We start from the raw sequence: 22,876 nt of genomic DNA, 5'->3' as shown, positions 1-22,876 counted from the left end.
CACCCAGGGTGGCAGGTTGAACCTAAGCGCAGGAATCTCCCCCCAGCTCCCATTTCTGGGGCTCCAGGTCCTGGATGCTGGAGGAGACCAAACATTCAGACAGTTCCAGTAGAGTCCTCACCTGGGGTGTCCAAGGCCCCACGTCCATACAGAGGGAGCCCACCTTCACATTCGTGGGAGGCTTCAGCACAGAGAGAGAAGCAGATCCCACCCTTTGAGAGCCCCCTGTGTCCTGGGGAGTGAGAACCACTCTCACACAGCAAAGAACCATAGCTAGAGAGATAGTTAGTGGTATGGGGCAGGGGCGCTCTTATGGGCCTACTGGCAGGAGGCGTCACTTCTCAGTGGTGTGCAGTGGCCAGAGAAAGAGGAAATCAGTTTGAGAACACAGTTGCCAACACCCTCACACCACACACATCCCCGTGCCTCCTGAGCCAGGGCCACCTTCCTCCCCAGCAGGAGGGTGCCCCCCCAAATCTGATATGAAAGGAGGTTCAGGGATTCAGGGAGGGGCAACTGAGCTCAGCTGAAGGTGAGGAAACCCCCACGAGCTCAGTCCTGCATTGTGGGTGATTTGGTGGGAGCCTCTGCACGCCCCTGGCTTCCTGCCCTGTCCGTGGGGCAGACTTCAGCCAGGCGTCAGAGAGGCTGTGGTCAAAAGTCAGGAGGCCCCCTGGTAACACCACTATCTCATCTGCGACTTTGAGCAAGTCACTGGCTGTATCTTGGCCCCAGTTCCCCTATCTGTGGAGAAGAAAAGTAACACCTCCCTCATACACCTGCTGCGGGACTTCAGACAGAGCGCACAGAACCTGCTTTGTAAATTGAAGCGCGAGTGCGTGATGCACCTTGCTGCCAGGCTGCCTTCCGGCTCAAAAGCTCCATCCTGCCTTCCCACCTGCGCTCCCTTGGGCACCCGTATCTGACATCCCTGCTGTGTCCTCCTTTTTCTGTCCTCTGCCCCTTCTCCTCCTCCGTCTCTGTTCATTCCTGCGTAAGAAGGACACTGCACCAAGGCGGGCGGGGAGCAGGAGTCCAGGGGCAGGCAAAGCAGTGGCCTTAGAATCAAGTCCATTCGAGAGGCCCCAATTGTCATTTCAGTCATCATCTGTGCAGAGTTCCCTGCAGCAGACCATAGAGTGCAGAACACCGATGGTTGCAACTGGAACGCCAAACAGCCGCTACACGGGTCCTAATGCGGTATACGTAATCTCTTTCTTTGCAAAGAGCATCTTTTTAAATTAAATCTTAAAAGTGTTGACATTCACTAAAGAGATGGTAGAGTATCTCGTGTTTATGTACAAATTAAACAGGTATTTCTCCAGCACCCGTAGGTGGTGGGAGTTGAGGTCCAGCTTCTTGTGCTCCCTCCTCCACCCCAGGCATCCCCTCCCATCATCCCCTCTGAGGACACCTGCTCAGTGCTCTCTCCCAATTCTCCCCTCCCCCAGCTTTGCCAGGAATCTTCTGCACTTCCTCACTGGAATTTAGTCTCTGCCCACTTTTCCCTCCCCTCCAGTACCCACAAAAGTTCCCAGGGTGGAGGCACTCGCTGACCCTGGACACAAAGTCTCTGACCACCCCTGGGGCTAGTGGGGCTGGGGCTCGTGGTCAGACCTGCAAGGGCCTCTGATGTTCCCTGCAGTGAAGAGGCAGTGCACAGAGAGGGGGAAAGATGAGGGGTGAGGTGGCCGGACTCAACCACAGTTTCCTCCTGGCCTTCTCAGCTCCTCCCTCAGGGGAAGGTCATAGTGGGAGGGGACAGGTGGACACAGGGGAGAGCAAACATTCCCCACAGAGACCTAAGAGCTGTGCGCCGGCCAGGGCTGAGCCCTCCAGGCCCAGACTCACGCCTGTAGCTGGAGGACCCCACTTCCCTGTGCCCACAGAATCTGCCCTCCCCACCCTCCCACTTCCCCAACCCAGGCCTGGCCTTTCTTCTTTTTTCTATCTCAGAGGTGCTAGAAGAGCCCAACAGAATCAGGCCCAGCTCCCAGCTCCTTCACCCCGTTCTGCACCCCACCCCTCCCCCAGCACACAGGAAAAAGGCCACATGGCCTGGAGAGCCCCCGTGCCCCAACTGCTGCTGCTGCTGCTGCTGTTCCCAGGTGAGGAGGAGGAAGACAGGAAGAGCCAGGGAGGAGAGAAGGATGCAATAGGAACTATCGGGACAGCTGGGACCGCCGGGGCAGGGATCAGGTGGCTCTGTGGCCAGCGGTCTGGTGTGGGACAAATTCTGAGCATGGCCCTGACCTGCACCCTTGTCCTCCAGGCTCCTGGGCACTATTGAGGGCTCATGAAATTCAGAAAGTGGTGGGACAGACACTCTCTTTGAAATGCCGGTACCAGCCCATGAGCAGGTCCTATGAGAAGAAAGGCTGGTGCAAGATGAAGACAAGACTCTGGTGCATCAGACTGGTCACCAGCTCCCAGCCCCGGACACTGGCTCAGACTGCTCGATTCTCAATCTGGGATGACCCTGCTGCTGGCTTCTTCACTGTCACCATGACTGATCTGAGGGAGGAAGACTCAGGACACTACTGCTGTAGAACCTACCACACTTCCAGCAACTCTGTCTCTGAGTCTATCAAATTCTATCTGGTGGTGTCTCCAGGTGAGCCCCTTCCCTGGGATGCTCAGGGAAATGCCCCTCACTTCCTTTTGGTGCCTCCATTACTGTTAGTATTTTAATCATGGGAGCCAGCCCCCTCCCTGCCCAAGCTCCTAGGAAGGTTACTGGGATCAGATGCCCAGGGGACTGGCACATGTGCAAATACACAGCCACCTCACACTGTCTGTCTGTCTCCATGATTTACATGCCTGCAGCCCGTAGCCTCCTCAGAAATGCTCAAACAGATCATTTGAGTGTGCTGACTGTTCCCAGCCCATATGACACTCCCACAGAGGACCCTAAGACTGCCTGGCATCTTTGGCACACAACAGGTACTCAGTAAACATATGTCCACTGGCTACAAACCACCCCCCACCATGTGGAACCCGTGGCCCACATGGGCTTGTTGGTAGATGGGAAGGGACCTGTCCATCCCTCACGGTCCAGATTAGGGGTCAGCAAACATGGCCCAAAAACTAAGAATGGTGTTTAAATGGTTGGGAAAAAATCAAAAAAAAAAAAATAATAATGTTTTGTGTCACACGAAAATTATAGGAAATTCAAATTTCAGTGTCTATAAGTAAAGTTTTTGGGGGACATAGACATGCCCGTTTATTCGCATATTGTCCACGGCCATTTTCACACTACAACAGCAAAGTCGAGTGGTTATGACAGAGGCTACATGGCTGACAAAGTCTGAAAGAGTCACTTCCTTGCCCTGCACAGAAAAAGTTTGCCAACCTCTAGTCTAGAGCAGAGATTCTCCAAGTATCTGTGGTGGAGGACTCTATTTAAAAACAATCCATCGGTGACTAATTTTTTTTATAAAATACAGTAATAACAAATTACTAGCAAAATAAAATGAGAAAAAAACAAACATACAAAGTACAGCCCAAAATGTGTATTATATTTGACAGATATAATACTACATTTCAACAAATATAATCAGAACAAACATAACATAGGGAAAAACTTTAATTATAAAAACTACATATTTTCATTTAAAAGTGTGCATAAAGGTGATTGATATAGTGGCTTAATGTTGTACCCATAACGTTTTGTTGTTCCTCAGCTGTAACCCAACGAAAAGAAGTGAAGTCACAGTCTCCACGTTAAATGCCAATAAGCACGTTTTGAACAAACACTCTGTATATCCACATTTACAGATCTTTTTTGTTTATTTATTTATTAATCTCTCTTTTTTTTTTAACATTCTGAGATGCTGTTGCAGAGCAGTTGGGGGGCAGTGGGAGAGGGGAAAGAGGAAGGAAATAGGGTGGGAGAAGGAGGAAGGAGGGGGCATGGTTGAGGCCTGTGGCACCCCCCTCGCTGCTGCAGGAGAGACGAGAGGGCTTCCAGCAGCTCTGTGGTCATTGCTGGGCTGGGTGCAAATGTCAGGGGGGGTGTGGCTGAGGCCTGGGGCACTTCCTGCAGCAGCTCAGTGGTCATCATTAGGCTGGTTGTGGGTGTTGGGGTGCATGGCTGAGGCCCTCAGCCCTCCCTGCTCCCTGGCTTGGGAGCCCAAGGGTCTTCCAGTCCTTCTAGGTGTTATAGATGTTCTTTGGTGATGTGAGACCTTTACTAGTTAATATCAAACTGTGTCTCTGGTCTGTGGGTATTTTGTTTTTTCTTTCAGTTCTATGTTGGATTATTCGCTGTTCCTACACTTAAACTCTGCACTGGAACTAATTTGTGGTCCTTTTCTTACTTCTAAAATGGGGGAACTTCTGTGGGGACCAGCACTGGAGCCCTGTGGTTGAGCTAAATTGCTGCTTTGCTACTGATTCCCTGGGGAAGGCTTTTTGTGCAGCTCAGGTTTTAATGGTTGACTTTATACGTACTTCCAGGTCTTGTGAGATCTGGTACACCCGGGTTATGTAGAAACTCTGGTCTGGCCCTGAGTCTTTTCAGCAGTCTGCACCCCCTGCATTTCTATACTTCTGACCAGTCTCCACTAAGTGGACCTGTGCTGATTGGAGAGCAGATCAGCTGTCCTTGCTATGCCCCAGTGTTCCTCCAGTGGCCCATCTCCCCCACTGCCCATACTCCAAACACCTCCCATGGGACGGGCCATGGGCCCAGTCCCTTGTGATGACTCACCAGCCTTTGGCTCCTTTTTTTAGTTGTTGTGGTCCCACGGGAACACTGCTGTGGTCTTGCTGGCCTGGGGGCCACCAAGGCCCTCCTCTCCCCTGCAGCCTCCAAGCAACTTCATCCAAAGGACACAGCCATGACTTTTGCCAGCTCCTGCTCCATGCACTCACCAGCTCTAGCCTTGAAGTAGCCAGGATTCAAAACAGCAGGAGCAATTCTTTCTTTCTCTCATTGTGGCTTCTCCTGCCTTCATGCACTCTGTAGGTCTCTCCTCCTCTTCCCCTGAGCTCTAGTGGCCCCAGCATGGCTGTCACTGTTTTTTAATAGTTGTAAATTGGTTGTTTTGGGGAGAGAGTAATGCTGGTGACTGTCTATTCTGCCATCTTGACTGGAAGCCTACAGATTTTAATGTGACAAATGAGCACTCTTTTACTTGTTAATTTACCTAATCTGAGTTCCACTAATGACACCATAACTCTTATGAGATAATCATATAAAAAAATTGTGTTGATGCTTTTTTAAAAGTAATACTCATAGTAGAAAACTGGTCTCACAGAGATTATGTTGATGGAAATAGAAAAAAATTTTTAATCAATTTCAACAAGCCCAATATTTTCATTTTTAACTTTTACTAAAGGAAGCAAGTGTGTTGTGTTTTTAAATTGCATCTTCAATCCCTCTTCAGTAGCCAGTTCCAAAATAAATTTTATTCTATAGTTATAGTTAAATGTAAATTATCTTTTGATGGAAAAACACAGATTATGGATCTATGAATTTCCTCTGCATATATCTTCTTTTGACAGAAAACTAAATTCAAAACATTCTATCAAATTATTAAGGTTTCTCCATGAGTACTTGTGCAGATATGCAATATTAAGATTATCACCTACAATTGTTATTAAATTAAGTACATGTCATTGCAATGCATAGAAACTCTTCTTCTAAACTTTTAACCTTTATTTTCACATTTAGATTTTACTTGTGATTGAAAAACATGCTACATTCTTTCTTTGCATGGAAATATTAACATCAAAGCTATAATATAAACAAGTCAGATTATGCAATACTCATCTGTAAAAAATTAGTACTAAACTGGTTTCTTGTCTTGCAGAAACATTAGGAGTTCTGACCATAGATCAAACATTCCCAGCAGAGCTTCTCCCCCCGTAACTTGGCATGCAATCCAATGTTTATGATCTGTTTACATATTATCACATAAAGAGAGAGTAATTTCAAATTTAACACCTTTACCTAATGTAATTCACAATTTTTCCCAACTTGGCCACCACATTGTTCCCTTCAGCTGGTGCATTTTTCATAGCAAGACTTCTCAGTGAAGAAAGCAGGGCGTTGTTTTACAATCTAGCCCATGGCTTCTCAGTCCGGATGACTATCCAGAATGTTTTCCTGTGCATTTTTCATAGCAAGACTTCTCAGTGAAGAAAGCAGGGCGTTGTTTTACAATCTAGCCCACGGCTTCTCAGTCCGGATGACTATCCAGAATGTTTTCCTGCCATAGCAACCACAGCCATCACATCATACTCCTATATAAAACTTAAATCCCAAACCACATTTTAATAGTTTTATACAGTTCAGAGCTAGTTGTGTTTCTGGCAATGAAGCTAAAACAAAACAAAGAATTCCTTCATATCATTGCGTTCACGTTGCACAGATAATAAATAGCTGTGCTAGCAATATTTGTGCATTTTTCAAGTTGCTGTGAAAAATATTTTGCTAGCTTTGTTTGTTCTAGGAGGTGGCCTTCCGTATCATTATCCAATTCCTGACTAATTAGACCTAAAGTGTCAATGGAAAGTGATATTTAAGCTCCTTTCTTTGCCCTAAATTAACCCAATATTGTTGCAGTCTTTCAAGAATGTTTGGATAGTTGTAGATGGATTTTAGTCTTTGTAACACAAACTGTTACTTTACAGGAAGCCCACAAAACTAGAGTTTATATGTGAAATACTGATTACTTCCCAGAGCTTTTTAATCCAATACTTTTTTTCCTCAAAAAAATTGTTTTGACCTTGTGTTTTTATGTTTTATATGTACATGCTGCTTGTTTTTATGGTATATTTGCTTCATTAGCCAATACAACTCAACAAATAACTCACTAGTTTTAATACTTCACTACTAATTATAACTATGAAATTGACACTGTGTGAATGTCATAGTTTCCTATTGCTGCCGTAACAAATTACCACAAATTTAGAAAAAATTGTTTTGACCTTGTGTTTTTATGTTTTATATGTACATGCTGCTTGTTTTTATGGTGTATTTGCTTCATTAGCCAATACAACTCAACAAATAACTCACTAGTTTTAATACTTCACTACTAATTATAACTATGAAATTCACACCGTATGAATGTCATAGTTTCCTATTGCTGCCTTAACAAATTACCACAAATTTATACCACAAATTTAGTTACTTAAAACAACACAGATGCATTACTTTACAGTTCTGCAGCTCAGAAGTCCAGTTGGGTCTCACTGGACTAAACTGAAGGTGTCAGCAGGCTGTGTTCCTTTCTGGAGGCTCTAGGAGAGAATCTGTTTCCTGCTCATTTGGGGGGTTGACAGAATTTAGTTTCCTGCAGTGATATGACTGAGGCCCTGTTTTCTTGCTGGCTGTAAACTAAAGGCTGTCCCCAGATTCTAGAGGCTGCCACATTCCTTGGCTGCTTGCTCCCTTCCTCCCATGTCTAAGCCATCAACAGCAGGTGGGGTCCCTCATACATTGCATCTGTCTCCGAGCATAGCTGGGAAACGTTCTCTGCTTTTAAAGACTCATATGATCAGATTGGGCCCACCCAGATAACCCAGATCTTTAAACTTAATCACAGAAAAGTCCCTTTTGCCATGTAAGGTAACATATTCACAGGTTTCTGGGAGCAGGGAATGGGCGTTTTGAGGTGCCATTATTCTGCCTACCACAACGAAGGGTTCTATTTTCAAATAAAAACAGTGCAAAGTCTTTGGAATAATTTCAGAAGGAAAATTTTCTTTGGAATCAATTCTACCATCATTGCTCCCACATTCAGAAAAGATGCCTTTCCTTGACAAAAAGTTCAGTTTGTTTTGCTGTCTATTAGTACTCTAATTAGCTAATGACCACTCTACTCTAAATTAGCTAATCATGTTAAACTCTAATTTTAAAAAAACTTTTTTGAATAAAAATGGAAATGATTGTAAAAACAACAAATTATAAAAATAAATATGTTTATACATTTTTGCTTATAGCTAACAACTGACCTTAGGGTATCACACACTGTAATGTGTATTGTGTGTTACAAGCACACAGCTCACTCCATACGTGACTCTCCATGCCAGTGTCACAGCATCCAAGCCGGCCTGTGGCCTGTACAACAAGACGAGACAGGTCTACTAATGATATGCTTAGATCTTGAGGTAATATCAAATTGATATAAAAGTTTTGAAATCCTAACTCCCAATTTTTATACTTACCTTGTTTGGGCGGGTTACAAACAATTTGTGGCCCAGCACCAGCTCACAGATCACAATTGAACAGCACAGGTCTAGAATTTTCCCAGAGTGTCCCAAACACCTCCTCCAGGCTGTGCACATGGGTTGTTCCTAGCATCCTAGGCAGCCTAAGAGAGAGTACCCCTATGGGACAAGATCACGTCCACATGTCCATCAGCCTGGGGCTCTCTCCAGGGAAGACTTTCAAGAGCAGTCCCTCCTGCAGGTCCTTTCTTAGCCTTGCCCCTCTCTTTCCTCCAGATTCCAGGGAGGCTTCTCCCCTGGTGGACCCAGGGTGGGTATGTAGACCTAGTCAAGGACACTGAGGGTTCCCATTCCTCTTCTAGCCTTGGGGACAACCCCACTTTCTTTCCCTCTGGTCCCCCCACCCACCCACAGCAGCCATTGTCTTTTTATCCTCAACAGCCCCCACCACTTTTCCAGAGACAACTGTCCCTCGGCCTCCTCAGGTTCTGAGCACAGGTAGGTCTGGGGTCTTACTGGGAAGGTGAAATGGTGGCAGTGGGGGACAGGCAACTCACAAAGTCTCAGAATCAAGAGGAACCATAAAAGGCATTTCCTAGGCTGTTGAGGCTCTGGGGGACCCAGGGCCGTGCCGCAGAACTAGGCTGTGAAAGCAGCCCTTCAAATTCCCCACAAGGCCCCCTTCCCCAAACAGCCCCAGAACTGTGAAGGGGAACAGAGATCACAGAGATGAAAGGGCCCAAAAGACTATGACTGTTTCCACCCTTGAGGAGGCTGAGGTAGAGAAGGTCGGTCCAAAGATACAGAAATGCCGGAGGGGGTGGGGCGCAGGCCTCTTGACTCCTGTTCCGGTGCTCCTCCTGGGCACAGAGCAGCCTCCACAGACAATAGAGCCCAGGCCACAGGGCTGTCTAGTCCTGAGCCGGGGCCTTCACAACCCTTTCTCCATCCCCACAGGTCAGTTTTCTCCTTCTAGGCCAGGGTTCTCTGTTCCCATCTGTTCAGCTGTCAGGAACAGGTGGGCTGTCCTGCCAGCCCACTAACCAAGGTTCTTTTCTTCCTTGGCAGTCTCTGCCTCCAGGCAGGCCACCTGGGTTCCCCATGACCTGGTCTCTTCACAGACCCAGAGCTGTGTGTCCTCAACTGGAGGAGCCAGAGAAGCCCCCAGGGCTCCATCTGCCAGCACTGCCCCTTCACAGTGAGTTCTGGGTGGGACCCACATCCACACAGGCCTAGCACAGGGGCGCACATATGGAGAATGCCACCCCTGCCCATCCTCTCCTCTTGTCCCCATGCCTGCCAGGCCCCAGAATTCCACTCTCCGCTCAGGCCCTGAAGCCCACGGGGACCTGGTCCCAGCACTCTGTGGACTCCTCATAGCCAAGAGCCTTCTGCTGTCTGCCCTGCTTGTCTGGTGAGTGGGGTGTGAGTTGGGCTTGGGGCAAATGCAGCAGGGAATGGCATCTGCCACAGTATGAAGGGCCAGAGAGCAGGGGCAGGAAGAGTGCTGATTGACGGGCCCTCACTGGCCCATCACCTGCCATGTTCATACAGACGTACAAGCCACCTCTGTCCTTCAGCTGCACTCTCGGGTGACTCATCCATGTACCTCTGTCTCTGTGTTTTCTCCTCTCTCTCTGTCATCCCTCCATCAGTAACACTAACCTGCACAACCAGAAAGTCTCTTCTACCACCCACCCTTCCAAGAGTGCCCACGTCCAGGGGCTACCTAAAGCCTCCATCCCAAGACTGCCTCAGCCTAAGCCCTGAGGGAGAAAGGGTGGACACAGGAGGAGAGGAGCCAACAGTTCTGGGGAGAAAGGGACACGTGGGGCTGGATGAAAGGTGCAGGGACACACAAGCAAGGCCCGGAAATACGGTCAGGTCTGGCCAGGAACTGGCTTGCTGGAGGAGCAGCACCTGTGGGGAGAGGGAACAGGGCCCAAGGATGGACTCACATCACTTCCTGTATTTCTTCCCCTCCTCATATGTCAGGGCCTTAAGGAATCGCCATGCGCAACATCGAGGGGACGCACCTGACCCAAAGTGGATGGCCAGTCTCCCTCAAGCCCAGGCCCCCAGGAGCTCCTCCCTGACGTCTGAGCCCTGTGTTCCCTACAATGAAAGGGCCAGAACTTGACCTAATGTCCGTGCTGCACCCCTCTGCAGAGCGGATGACCTCCTTCCAGGCCCTTTCTTGCTCCCACTCAGTTTGCTTCCGGGCCAGCGCCGTCCACGAAGGGAGCGAAGCCCGGAGCGGCTTCTGTCCACCAACCTGAGCCACTGGTGACAATTCTTCCTCCCTCTCCTCTTGTCTCTAGCCCCTAATGAAAGGAAAACTTCAGACAAAATAAATTTAACAGAGTTTATTTGAGCAAAGAACAATTCATGAATTGAGCAGCTTTCAGGCAGCGAGTGTTTATCAGCAGAAAAAGTCTGGAGAAAAGAGAAATGAGAAACAAAAAGCAGATCGGCTGTTTCAAAGTTCCTTTCCTTGTAAAGGTTAAAGCAGAGGAGACTTCTTTATCATGTTGGCTAAAACTGGCTTTTTTAGGGACTTGGCTATTGTCTCTCTCTTTCCTGATTTCTAGTAAGATCAGATAAACTACTTAGCTTCAGCTTGGGATTGCTTCTCGATATTTTGGCTAAGATCAAGTGTAGTTTTGGCTTGGTGGCGTTGAACTTTAGCACGAGTGACTACATGTTGGTCTGGTCTGTTGGGCCTAGTGCAGGGCCTCAGTCCAAACCAATGGCCTCCTATCAATTTTATTTAACACCTCGATATTTTGGCTAAGATCAAGTGTAGTTTTGGCTTGGTGGCGTTGAACTTTAGCACGAGGGACTACATGTTGGTCTGGTCTGTTGGGCCTAGTGCAGGGCCTCAGTCCAAACCAATGGCCTCCTATCAATTTTATTTAACATGTCTCAGCCAAGCACCTAGGTCACCCCCAACATCACTCTCTCCCTTGCTCAGCCACACTCCGCCAAAGCCTCTGTGCATTTTCACCAAAGGAGAACTAAAATCTGGCATCATTAGTAGGGCCCACACTCCACCCAGGCCAGCCACCCCTTGTTATCCCATCACTGTATGTCCCCCATGCTGTCCTTCCTACTGCCACCAAGATGGCTACAGGCTCTAGAAAGAGGGAACCATCCTTTTGTCTGCACAAGCTGGCAGGAGGATCCTTGGCACACCCACCAGGATCCTGCTGGGTCCTACCCCAGGCGCTGTCACCCTCACAGGGTTGTCCTCTCTTTCTGACACTCACTATCTTGATGTTGGACCTTCTGGACTCAGCCTCTAACTTTATCATCTTTTCTCTCTTGTTCATCATCTATTTTTCTTTATTCCTACTTTCTGGGAAAGTTCCTCAAGGTTGCATTCCAGTTTTTCTATTCAAATGTTTGCAACTTATGCTACCATATTTTTTTATTTCTAAATGGTTCACTTGTTCTCTGAGTATTCCTTTTTATAGCACACATGTTTTATTTTGGCATGCCATATTTTCTCTAGAAATATTACCATTTTGACTTCTGAACTTTTTTAAAGCTTTGTGTATTTTCTATTTCCTCCAAGTGGCTGGGTATGTTTTTTAATTTCTCCTTTTCTTGGCCTCTGTCTTTTCTCGGAGCTTTCTGGAAACCTCTGCTGCTTCTGGACAGCCCATCNGGTATGTTTTTTAATTTCTCCTTTTCTTGGCCTCTGTCTTTTCTCGGAGCTTTCTGGAAACATCTGCTTCTTCTGGACAGCCCATCCACACTGAAGGGCTCAGACTCTCATGTGTGCTGCAGGGGCTGTAGACAGATTGGGCACATGCATGGCTCCATCTTTTCTCTTTGACAACTTGGTTTCTCCAGAAAGGACTCTTAACTGTACTCCTTGAGAGAAGAAGCCTTGACCCAGAGTTCTGGGCTCCAGGTGCAGCAAAACAAAGAGGCCTCATTGCCCCGGCCCGTTCTCACTCAGCCCCCTTGTTGCACGCGTGCTCTCTGTGGTGCTCTGAGCTGGAGCCCTGAGCGGAGCATCACTGTGATTCACCTCCTCAGACACTAACCCCAAGCTCTCAGCAGGAGGTGAGCCAGAGAAAAAAAGAGAGGATGTGGGCAGCTGGCCTACTCTGAGTTGCACAGGAGGCAGAGGACCTAGGAGTCTAACCGGTTCTTAAAGGAGACTTGCAACCTATTCTCTTGTTTCCAGCCCCACTTCTACTCTGCCCTCTGACATACCCAGGCCTCCCATTTCTAAGCTTTTCTGGTGTTCTAAGGTAGAAATGACTTGCTCCTTATTCCTCTCAGCCCTACCAGCTTTCTCCGGTCTGTGAAGTTGTCTGATTTTTACCCAGTTTCAAAACTTTCATGGAGCTCTCTCATGACCTTGAGGATGGATTTGTACAATTTTTACCCATTTATTGCTATTTCATTCACCCACCTTCTTAGTAGAAATGAGGAGGGACCCCAGAATTTCCATCAGAACACCCCTCCCTAGCACCCACCACCGAGGGCAGGATAAACCAGACCCCAGATCTTCACCGGCTCCCTGTAAAGACTCCTGGCTCCCTCCCCAAACTCATGGTCACCACTGAGACCCAGAGGAGCCTCTGTGCTTTTATCTCTGTCACTCCCATCACCGCAAGTCACCCAGGACACCCTTTCCTCCCTCATCAACCAGAATCAGGTCTCAATAAGACCTTGCCAATCCATTAAATTATAGCCCCATTTCTTGAGGATGGATTTGTACAATTTTTACCCATTTATTGCTATTTCATTCACCCACCTTCTTAGTAGAAATGAGGAGGGACCCCAGAATTTCCATCAGAACACCCCTCCCTAGCACCCACCACCGAGGGCAGGATAAACCAGACCCCAGATCTTCACTGGCTCCCTGTAAAGACTCCTGGCTCCCTCCCCAAACTCATGGTCACCACTGAGACCCAGAGGAGCCTCTGTGCTTTTATCTCTGTCACTCCCATCACCGCAAGTCACCCAGGACACCCTTTCCTCCCTCATCAACCAGAATCAGGTCTCAATAAGACCTTGCCAATCCATTAAATTATAGCTCCATTTCTCACTCTCCCTCAAACCCACAGACTCTGCCTCTGAAATGCACCATCATCAGCACAAGCTCCTATATTCTCAGCTTCTCTGAATGTCACCTTTGTCGTCTCCCTGAAATCTGCCTTTTCTCTGTAGTTCTCTCAAGCGGTGGCTCTGTGTCCTCTTCACCTCATGCCACTGGGCCTGCAGGTGGGGTTGGTGCCCTCTGTGCTCCTCGCTGCCCCTTCCTGTCTTCCTATCCGCCCTCCTCTTCTGCCACTAGGCTATGCCACCATCGTTGTCCACCCACCACTGCTGCAGATCCTGGCTGGGGGCTGGTCCCCAGAGAGATCAAGCCACAAGTAGAAGCTTGTGTCTTCCTATCCGCCCTCCTCTTCTGCCACTAGGCTATGCCACCATCGTTGTCCACCCACCATTGCTGCAGATCCTGGCTGGGGGCTGGTCCCCAGAGAGATCAAGCCACAAGTAGAAGCTTGTAACTTTCAGTCCCACCTCCATCGTCCAAGAGGAAAGAAGGGCTGATAATTGAGTTCATATTTGATCATGCCTACATGATGAAGCCTCTGTAAAATCCCAAAAATATGCTTCTGGGGGCTTCTAGGTTGGGGAACCCGTCTGTGTGCTGGAAAACAGAAGCTCCTGTACTTGGGACCCTTCAGACCCTGCCCTATTAGTCTCATCTTGTTGTTCATCTGAATCCTTGACCGTCCTATTTGTTTTTATAATAAACCAGTAAACGTAAGTGTTTCCCTGAGTTCTGTGAGCCATCCTAGCAAATTATCAAGCCTGGGAAGGGAGTCTTGGGAACGCTATTTTACGGCCAGTCAGAAGCACATCTGGGTCTCTGGCCAAACCACCCTGAACGCGCCCAATCTGGTCTGATCTCAGAAGCCGAGCAAGGTCAAGCCTGGTTAGGACTTGGATGAGAGAAGTACATCTGGGGCTTGTGATTAGTGTCTGAAGTGGGGGCAGTCCTGTGGGACCGAGCCCTTAACTGAGGGGTCTGCACTAACTCTGGCTAGTGTCAGAGCTGAACTGAATTGTGGGACACCCAACTGGTGTCCACGGAGAAACAGAGAATTGCTTGATGTGGGGGGCAGAGTGGAGGTAACCCACACTTTTGGTCACAGAAGCATTCTGTATTCAGAGCATAGTAGGAGAAAACAAGTTGGGTTTTCCAACTAAACACACTACCTTTGATCTTTCTGAGGTCTTAACAAAGGATTTTATAGTCACGCTCTTTGTTCTGTCTTTAGACCACATATTCTTGAAAGTGCCTTGGGTTCGATGATAACATCACTTACTATCTGGAGGCCAAGAATTTTCAAAGTCATGAAGTCTCAGCTCCTTCATGTTAAATAGTCCTGCCTGTAATTTCTCTCTTCTCTCATTTTATAATGAGCCTCAAGAAAAAACCAGGTAACACCTTCAACACTTTGCCTGGAAATTTTAGCTCTGCCACCCAGGTCATTAGGTACATTTTCTACTTTCCACATTGCTGCAGGTGCCAGTGTTTCTAAGCTTTCTGCCGCTGCATAATAAAGATCCCCTTTCCTTCTCACCTACTGACTAAGTGACCCTGCAGAAGGTACTTGAGGTCTCTACACCCAGTCTCCTCATTGGTAAAAACAGAACTGATAGTATCCACAATACCAAGCTATTTGTATTTCTCAGTAAAGCACCAGACTTCTGGAGGACACTGAACAAATGCTGAGCTGTAGAGGGAGCTAGGTCTAATAAAAAGAGGACTCGCCTGTGACACAGAAGAGACAACTCAGAGCTGCCCACAGCTGGAGAGACAGATGATAATGTGTGGGCAGACAGTGAACTTGGAAACCTACAGGAAGGAGGCTCCTCTTCTCAGTGACCAGCAGAAGGAAACAACAACAAAAAATAATCAGGGTGACGAAACTGACCGAATTTGGCCCAAAATACACACAAACTGACTGACACCTCTCTGACTGGCAGTGGCCAGGGGAGGCCTCCCTACTTGTCAGGAGGGTGTGAGCCGCCAACCCTATATGTAATGGGATGGGGAAGCAGAGTTTATTAAGAAATAATTTTTAATCGTGTTGGCTGCATCTATGTGCAATTCTGCAGCAATCTCTAATCACCTTCTTGTTTCCCTGTTCTGGTTGTGGGTGGGACGTGCAGTGGAAAACCCTGATAGAGCTCAGGAGCTTGGACACCAGTAAAGCCACCTGCCACATTCAACAGGTCACTGACCTTCTCTGGACCTCAGTTTCTTCACTAATGAACACGCTTTGTAGATTATAAAATTATGTGAATATGTTATTTGTGTTGTTTCTTAAGTTTACTTCAAACTCTAAAACTCTGTCCTGCATCTGCACATTTTATCTCTAGGGGACCAACTTCTCCAGTTTTCCCTCCTTTCTCTATCCTAGTGTGGGAGCCCCTTAGGTGCTGTTGCAAGCAGGAAAGGGCATGTGCGTAAGCCCAGTGAGTAGAGGGCCAGGGGTGAGCAAGCCTTGGAAACAAGACCTGAACTTGTTTTCTCTGCTCAGCCCTGTGTGAGTTTGGGCAGGTCACTGCCCCTTTCTGAACTTCTGTTTTTTCCTCTGGAAAATGAAGGAGATGGAGATGAATTCTGAAGCCCTTTCCACATGCGGCTAAGTCAGTGAGCATGAACTGAACACCTTTCTGAACTTCTGTTTTTTCCTCTGGAAAATGAAGGAGATGGAGATGAATTCTGAAGCCCCTTCCACATGCGGCTAAGTCAGTGAGCATGAACTGAACACTTTCCTGTGCCCAGCTCAGGGTTACCAGGGACAGAGCAGCACAGGACACAACCATCCGAAAGGAGCCAGCCCAGGAGCACAGCTGTGAGTCCGTAGGTGGAGGGGTCCCTGTGGAAGATTCCAACAAAGACTGAGAGAAGAGGACAATGGAGGAGTAGCAATGTTGGAAAGGAGATGGCTGGGGAGAGAAAGATGACAAGGGACACTAGAGGGCACTAGATAGTGAAGGAAGGAGCCCAGCAAGGATGAGTGACTGCACAACTTTGCTGTGCAGTCACATCAGTCAGGACAGCCACGACCTCACATGAGCTCAATAGGGAGGGTGCACAGTCCCAGGAAGGCGCCAAAGCCCCTGTCCCATCTCCATTCATTCCTAAGTGTCTGGTAGCATCCTGGAAACAAGGGCCAGTTTGGGCTTCCAGGGTCTGGGGTCTTTTCCTCAGAAATCTCAGTCTCCACCACCTCTTTCCAGTTCTCACCTTTCTTACTGGGCTCCTCTGGGGAGCAGAGAAGTCTAAGGACAGCCAGAGTCTTGGGCAGACCAGAATTTCTGTTCATGGTTAAAGAGCTGAACTTACTAGGGGGAATCTGAGTGTGGACTGAGTAGCAGAGGTTATTAAGAAATAATTTTCAATTGCACTGGCTGTGATGATATTAATTTGCCATGTAGCAAGAAGCTCTTTTTTTAGAGATGTATGATGAATCATTTAAGGGTGAAATGTCAGGATATATACAACTTATTTTAGAATACTTCTGCATAAAAAATACAGTGAGTTAAAAATACACAAGTGGGGGCCGGCCCAGTGGCGCACTGGAGAGTGTGCCGCTTGGGAGCGCGGCGGCGCTCCCGCCGAGGGTTCGGATCCCATGTGGAGACCAGTTCCCACTCACTGGCTGAGCGCGGTGTGGGTGCGACACCGAGGGTTGCAATCCCGTTATCGGTCAGTAAAAAAAGACAAAAAAAGGAAAAAATACACAAGTGGAGTGGAGCTCCTAGACCCTGAGCTCTGTGACAGGGCCTGCTGCAGGAGCATCCTGTTCTGCTATGGAAATCAGACAAATGACCCACCTCTGTGCAGAAATTACAGAAAAGTACCCCTCTAGGCCTGCCCATTAGAAAAAAATCACCCTCTTCTCAGCCAGCACAACAGATTCCAGCTGCCCTTGCCCTCTGGGCAACCCCGATGACCAATACATCCAGGGATTGCCCATGGTCATTGGATGACAGATCAATGCAGCTAATGTCCATGCCCATCCCACAGTCCCACCAATGTACCCATGTCTCAGTGCAGCCCTGAACTTAGCCTTGGTCAGCAAACCTCTGCAATGACTGCACCTAGAATTGCACAGAGCACATCAAGTTTACTGTTTCTATCCCTCTTTTTTTTTTTTTTTTTTTGTAAATTATGTATAATTTTGATTCTGATTCTAAAAATCCTGACATTCAGTAAAGAAATATATGTTAGTGGGCTGGCCAGTTAGCTCACTTGGTCAGAGCATAGTGTTATAACACCAAAGTCAAGAGGTGAGGTCCCCATACCAGCCAGCTGCGAAAAAAAAAAAAAACAAGAAGCATGTGTTAGATTTAGATTCCTTTATCTACTTATTTTTCAACTGGCATTTCCAAAGCACCCATCGAAAGGGCAGCAGCAGCTGGTGGTAGAGCCGGCTTCCAGGGCTGAAACTCCCTTCCCCCCTCCTCCCTGTCCTGCTCCTGAGCCCAGCCCAGCCCCTCCAGAATCCCCTGAGGGCCCCTGCTCAGTGCTCTCTGTCTCTGCTCACAGCTTTCCTCTCCTCTACCTCTGCCTGAGACTGCTCTGCACCTGGGGCCTGGAATCCAGTCTCTGCCTCCTAGCTCCTCTCCCCTCCAGCACTCACAAAACCTCCCAGGGGGGAGACACACCACTGATCCCCCAGTGGGGCCTGGATGGGAGGCCTGTGAGGTCCTGTGGGGCTTAGGACTGTGGTCAGGATCCAAATGCCCCTGTGACCCTGACAACTGTTCTTAGCTGTGCCTCTAGAGGAGGTTGATAAACCAGGCCCAGAGAATGAGAGGCAGTCTGGAGACAGAGGGGAGGAAGAGAAGGAGTGAGGTAGCGTTGAGCTGACCACTTTCCTCCCCACCTCCTGCCTCACCCCTCGCCCCACCCCCATGGGGGCGGGGGACTGGAGGGAGGGGGGGCTGGGCAAGAGTGAGCCAGAGCACCTCACAGTTTCCTGTGGCTGAGGCCTCTCAGGGACCAGAGATGCTGCATGCACCTGGGAGAGGGGGTCTCCTGGCTCCGCCTTCCCCCTCCCCTACTCCCAGAGAGCCCACTTCCCCAGGCCTCCCACTTTCCCAAATGAGGCCTTGTCTTCTCAATTCTTCCTTCTCAGAGGTGCTGGGGGAGTCTTGATGAACCAGGCCCATTTCCTGGGGTCCACATAATTTCCTAAGCCCCTTCGCCCCCACCCCAAGAGCTAAAGGAGAGGCTGGCTTGGTTGGCAGGACCCTCTCTTACTACTGCTGCTGCTGCTAAGAGCACCTCCACCCAGCCTGCCTGTGCCCTTGACTTCAGACGAGGGGGTGAGGAGGAGGACAAGAGAGAAGACAGGAGAGGGGAGCAGTGGGCAGGGAGAGGTGGTCCTGCAGGCCAGCGGGAGGCTTATTCTGGTTGTGGGCCCACTGGCGGCTGCTCCCCCAGCCTCACCCCTGCAGGGCCCCCTGACCTGAGGCATGTAATCCAGGCTCCCGGGGAGAGAAACCTGAGTCTGAGCAACCAAGGGAATGGGATAGGAAGGATCCCTGTGGGCAGAGCCTGTGCCCGCCCCAGGAAGATTGTCAAAGGAGGGAGTCTCAGGAAATCACTGTGCCCTGCCATTCATCAGATCCAGACACAAGCCATGACTATGTCCTCTCCATACATGACCAGGGGCAACACCCCTGGGTCTGGTTCCACTGTCCCCCTAACTAGGCTCCAAGAGACAAGCTCAGGCACACTGGTGAGAAACACAGTGCTCCCTGCAGCTGTTGATATTCTCAGAATTGTCCCCAGGTGTCCCCAGGTGAGCTGCTTACCTGAGGAAATGGGCCTACACAGGCTTCTGGGAGAAATACCATTTACCTGTCCCCAGAGAAGCACTGGCCCCTCCATACAAACAGCTCCCCACTACTGGGCCAGAAAGGAAGACAGATAGATTTTTCTATCTAAAAAAAACAATTCTTATGCATGATAAAAGATGATATAAAAAATCTTTTTAAAAATGTGACAGGATAGAAAAAAAATGTCTTATACAAGATTAATAACCAGAATATAAAAGGAACTTGTAAAATCAATAAATAAAGGGCAACAACTCAATAGAAGAAACAGAAAAGACAGAAACTGCAATTCAAAGAAGTGCCCATGGAGAATTAACATGTGGAAGACAAGATCAATTTTATCAGCAAATGGGAAAATGCTAATTAAAACAACAGTGAAGGATCATTTTTTACCTGTTAAATTAATAAAAATTTTAAAGTCTAGTTATTCCCAGTGGTGATGAGGTTGTGAGAAAATTGGCAGTCTCAAAAGCTGTTGGTGGGAATATAAATTAGCACATCCTTTCAGGAAATCAATTTGTCCATATTTATCAAAATATTAGAAGTTCATCCACTTCCAGCAGACAATTCCATTTCTAGTGTCTGCTTGAGAGAATAAATCATGTATACACCAAGAGGCATATATCAATGGTTATTTGTTGCAACATTTTATATAATAGTGAAACTTAGAAACAAATCAAGTAGCCATGATATAGGAAAGGAACTAAACAAATGATGCTACAATTTCTACAACTATGTAGCAGGGTAAAAAGAACGAGGCTGATCTGTGTGTACTAACATGCACAGATCAGTTGGCAAAACATATTCAGTCCAAAAAAAATCAAGCTGCTGAATGACACATATCATAGTATCTCATTTAAATCAGTTAAAAGGAAAATGAAGCTAGATCCATACACAGTCTGTGTATGCATGTGCATGCATGTGTGCACGGGTGTGTGCACACAAGTGTAAAAACAGGGAAGGGCATGGACAAGAATCACCTCAAGATGCTCTGGAGTAACATCTGGTACCCTAGTGTGTGACTGGGGTGGGAGACAGGGTGTGAAGGGGCACTTTTGCATTTTACCTTGTATCCTACTATATTATTTGAATATTTTTTACAATAAAATGTACTTGGGTTAAAAAAAAAAAAGATAGAAATGTTTTTAATGACTATTGTAGCCGGTGGGAGATGCAGCGAATAGGGGGGTCAGCAGTGGGAGGGTGTGCGTGTGTTGTCATGACCAAGTCTCCAGTGACAGGCTAGTTTCAGTGACCCCCCAGGAGGCTTAGTGACCATGTGGCACATCCTCATTGGTTCCCTTGCACTTTCCTTGCACACTCGTTCTGTCCTCTCCATCGTCCGGCAAGCGTAACCTGGTCAGCTGAGCCCTGCTCGGTGTCCCGCCCCTGGCTTCTCACTTACCATAACAACCCGGCAATTATTTTATGTTCACACAAAAGCCCACACACAAATGTTTACAATGCCCTCAGTCATAATCGCTACAAACCAGAAACAATCCAAAGGTGAAGGGATCAACAAACCGTGGTAAGAGTGCAATCTAGCAATACAAAGTAGCAAACTACTGCTACACACAGCAGACTTGATAAATCCAAACTGCATTAGGAGAGAAGCCAGACTCAAAAGCCTGCACACTACAGGGTCCTATACATATATGTGACATTCTGGGACAGGCAAGACTATTGGGACAGAAATCACTCATTAGTGGTTTCCAGGGTCTGGGGTTTGTACAAAGAGGCATGAAGGAATTTGGGGGGTGATAAGACTGTAGTATGTCTGGATTGTGTTGATGGTTGTGCAACCATAACCACCTGTGCCCACGCCGCTCGCGTGATCTGATCTGAACCCAGAGGCCATCTAAGCCAGTGCTTTTCTCACCTCCCTTCCTCCCGTCTTTATTTCTGCTTCCCTTTTCTTCCTCCTCCCTCTTGTGTTGTAGCAGTGGAAAGCTCCCTTCAGACGGAATCCTACACATGCCCTGGTACATACACCCTCTGGAGTCATGCTGTTCTTGATGAAGGACGAGGGTCCCTCAGCAGAAGTTTGTCCCCATGTTCCATTCTACAGATGAGGAAAGGAGACTTCATATGCACATCTATGCTCTGTGCTGCCAACCTTCCTCCACGTCACTCTGGAGACCAGGCAGGGGAGGCTACGAGGGGGCGTCACGGTGAACAGCTTATTCTAACCTTTCTGGAGTCATCCAGATCTGCAGTTTGGTCATGGGCTAACAAAATAGAAACAGATTTCGGGGGACATATGTCTTTTCCAACAACCTGCCCACCATGCCCTTCTCTCTGCCTTCTTATCTAAAAGAGGTCCAAGGGACCATGTGTCCAGTAAGAGGAACTGGTTTTTTTCAGATTGACCATGAGCTTTGCCGCAACATAGACACAGCCTTAATAAGGTTCATCTTCCAGCCTCTTGTGCAACAGAGCAGGAATGCATCTTTCAAGACTTTGGGGATTCAGGAATCCCACTGGGAATTTATACCACAAAAAATACAAATGTGAAATGACATCTGTAGATGACTACTTATTACAGCACTGCCTGTAATTTCAAAAGATTGAAAACAACATAAATAGTTAAGCTACTAGAATATTTCACATTTTCACAGGGTGAGGACTCTCCCTACATACAGATATGGACTAATCACCAAGATATTTTATATTTTTTTAGGTACAAAAGTCTGTCTATAATATGCTAGCTTTTATGCTTTAAAAATGTAGAAATTAAGGATTAATACTTGTGTGCATTAAAAAACTCTAAAGAAAAACAATAAACTAATAACAGTAGTGTTGGGGTAGGACAGGAGGAGGGAACAGAGTGAAATAAACATTTTTCACTTTTTTACATACATTTTTATTTTTTGAACCACTGAAGCTATTCAAAATCAAATTTTTAAGAAATAATTGTAAATGAGCTTCCACTTTCAGGAAGATGGAGTAGATGTACTTTTGTCTATTCTTCCCACTACATGGAACTAAAAATCCTAGAGGATATGTATATACCTATATATCTCATATGTACTTATGTCTTATAACGTAAGACAATTCTGAAAGGTGGAGATAAGAAAAAGGGCCAGCTGGGACCCAAGGGCCAACACTGCAGTGAGTTGCCTGAGTTTTCCTTTTACCTCATGTACCCCAGACTGGACACCAGAGAAACTGCAACCCAGAAACACCAACCAGCACAGAGGAAAGCCTTAAGGAATGCCTGCTTTCTCTAGCCAAAGAGGGAGGAAAGAGGCAGACAGGGCAAGACAGAACTTTTATATATGAGCTGTTCTACTCTAGCCAAACATCACAGAAAAAACTGTGGCCTTACGTCACCCACACCAGCAAAGGCCAAGTGGGGAGCCCAGATTTTCACCTTCTCCAGGCTGTAATAAGGCACCCCAGGCCTCACCCTCGAATGAAGCCAAAAAAGGCCAAGTGGGAAGCGAGGACTTTCACCCACTAGGGGCAATATCAGCACCGCCACTGGGGAGTCAGTGGAGACCACCCTCACCCAGCAGTAAGAGGTGCCCCTCACCCTTCCCACTGGGGTGGTGTCAGAGGAGGACTGTTGGAGCATCAGAATTTTCATCACTGTTCAGTTTTAACAAGGCCACCCCCAAACAGTAGCAGTAGAGTCACCCCTTCCCCTCCCAGGGCGGTATCAGCAGAAACCTAACTCTCACCCCCACCCAGAAGTTATAAAGAGGCCTCCTCAGCATCCTCCCACCCCCTTCCCACCAGGTGTCAACAGAGGCCACAAGAGGAACCTGGACTTCCACCCCTACCTGGCAGTAATAAGATGGCA

General features: G+C 47.6%; 1 protein-coding gene across 1 annotated transcript; it reads left to right on the top strand.

Annotated features, from left to right (window-relative positions):
* Positions 1-2,053: 2,053 nt before the first annotated feature.
* Positions 2,054-15,499, top strand: LOC103610480 (natural cytotoxicity triggering receptor 2-like; the record flags this gene model as incomplete). The annotated part of the gene is made up of 5 exons (XM_008594641.1): positions 2,054-2,108; positions 2,273-2,614; positions 9,247-9,376; positions 9,482-9,594; positions 15,374-15,499. Coding segments are annotated over exons 1-5 (766 nt in total), but the record flags the coding sequence as incomplete, so codon positions are not given.
* Between the last annotated feature and the right edge of the window lie 7,377 nt (positions 15,500-22,876).

The sequence above is a fragment of the Galeopterus variegatus genome, unplaced genomic scaffold (genome assembly GCF_000696425.1).
Source record: "Galeopterus variegatus unplaced genomic scaffold, G_variegatus-3.0.2 Scaffold11222, whole genome shotgun sequence".
NCBI classification, from domain to species: Eukaryota; Metazoa; Chordata; class Mammalia; order Dermoptera; family Cynocephalidae; genus Galeopterus; species Galeopterus variegatus.
The sequence above is the reverse complement of the archived record's forward strand: the minus strand, read 5'-3'. Positions and strand labels throughout refer to the sequence as shown.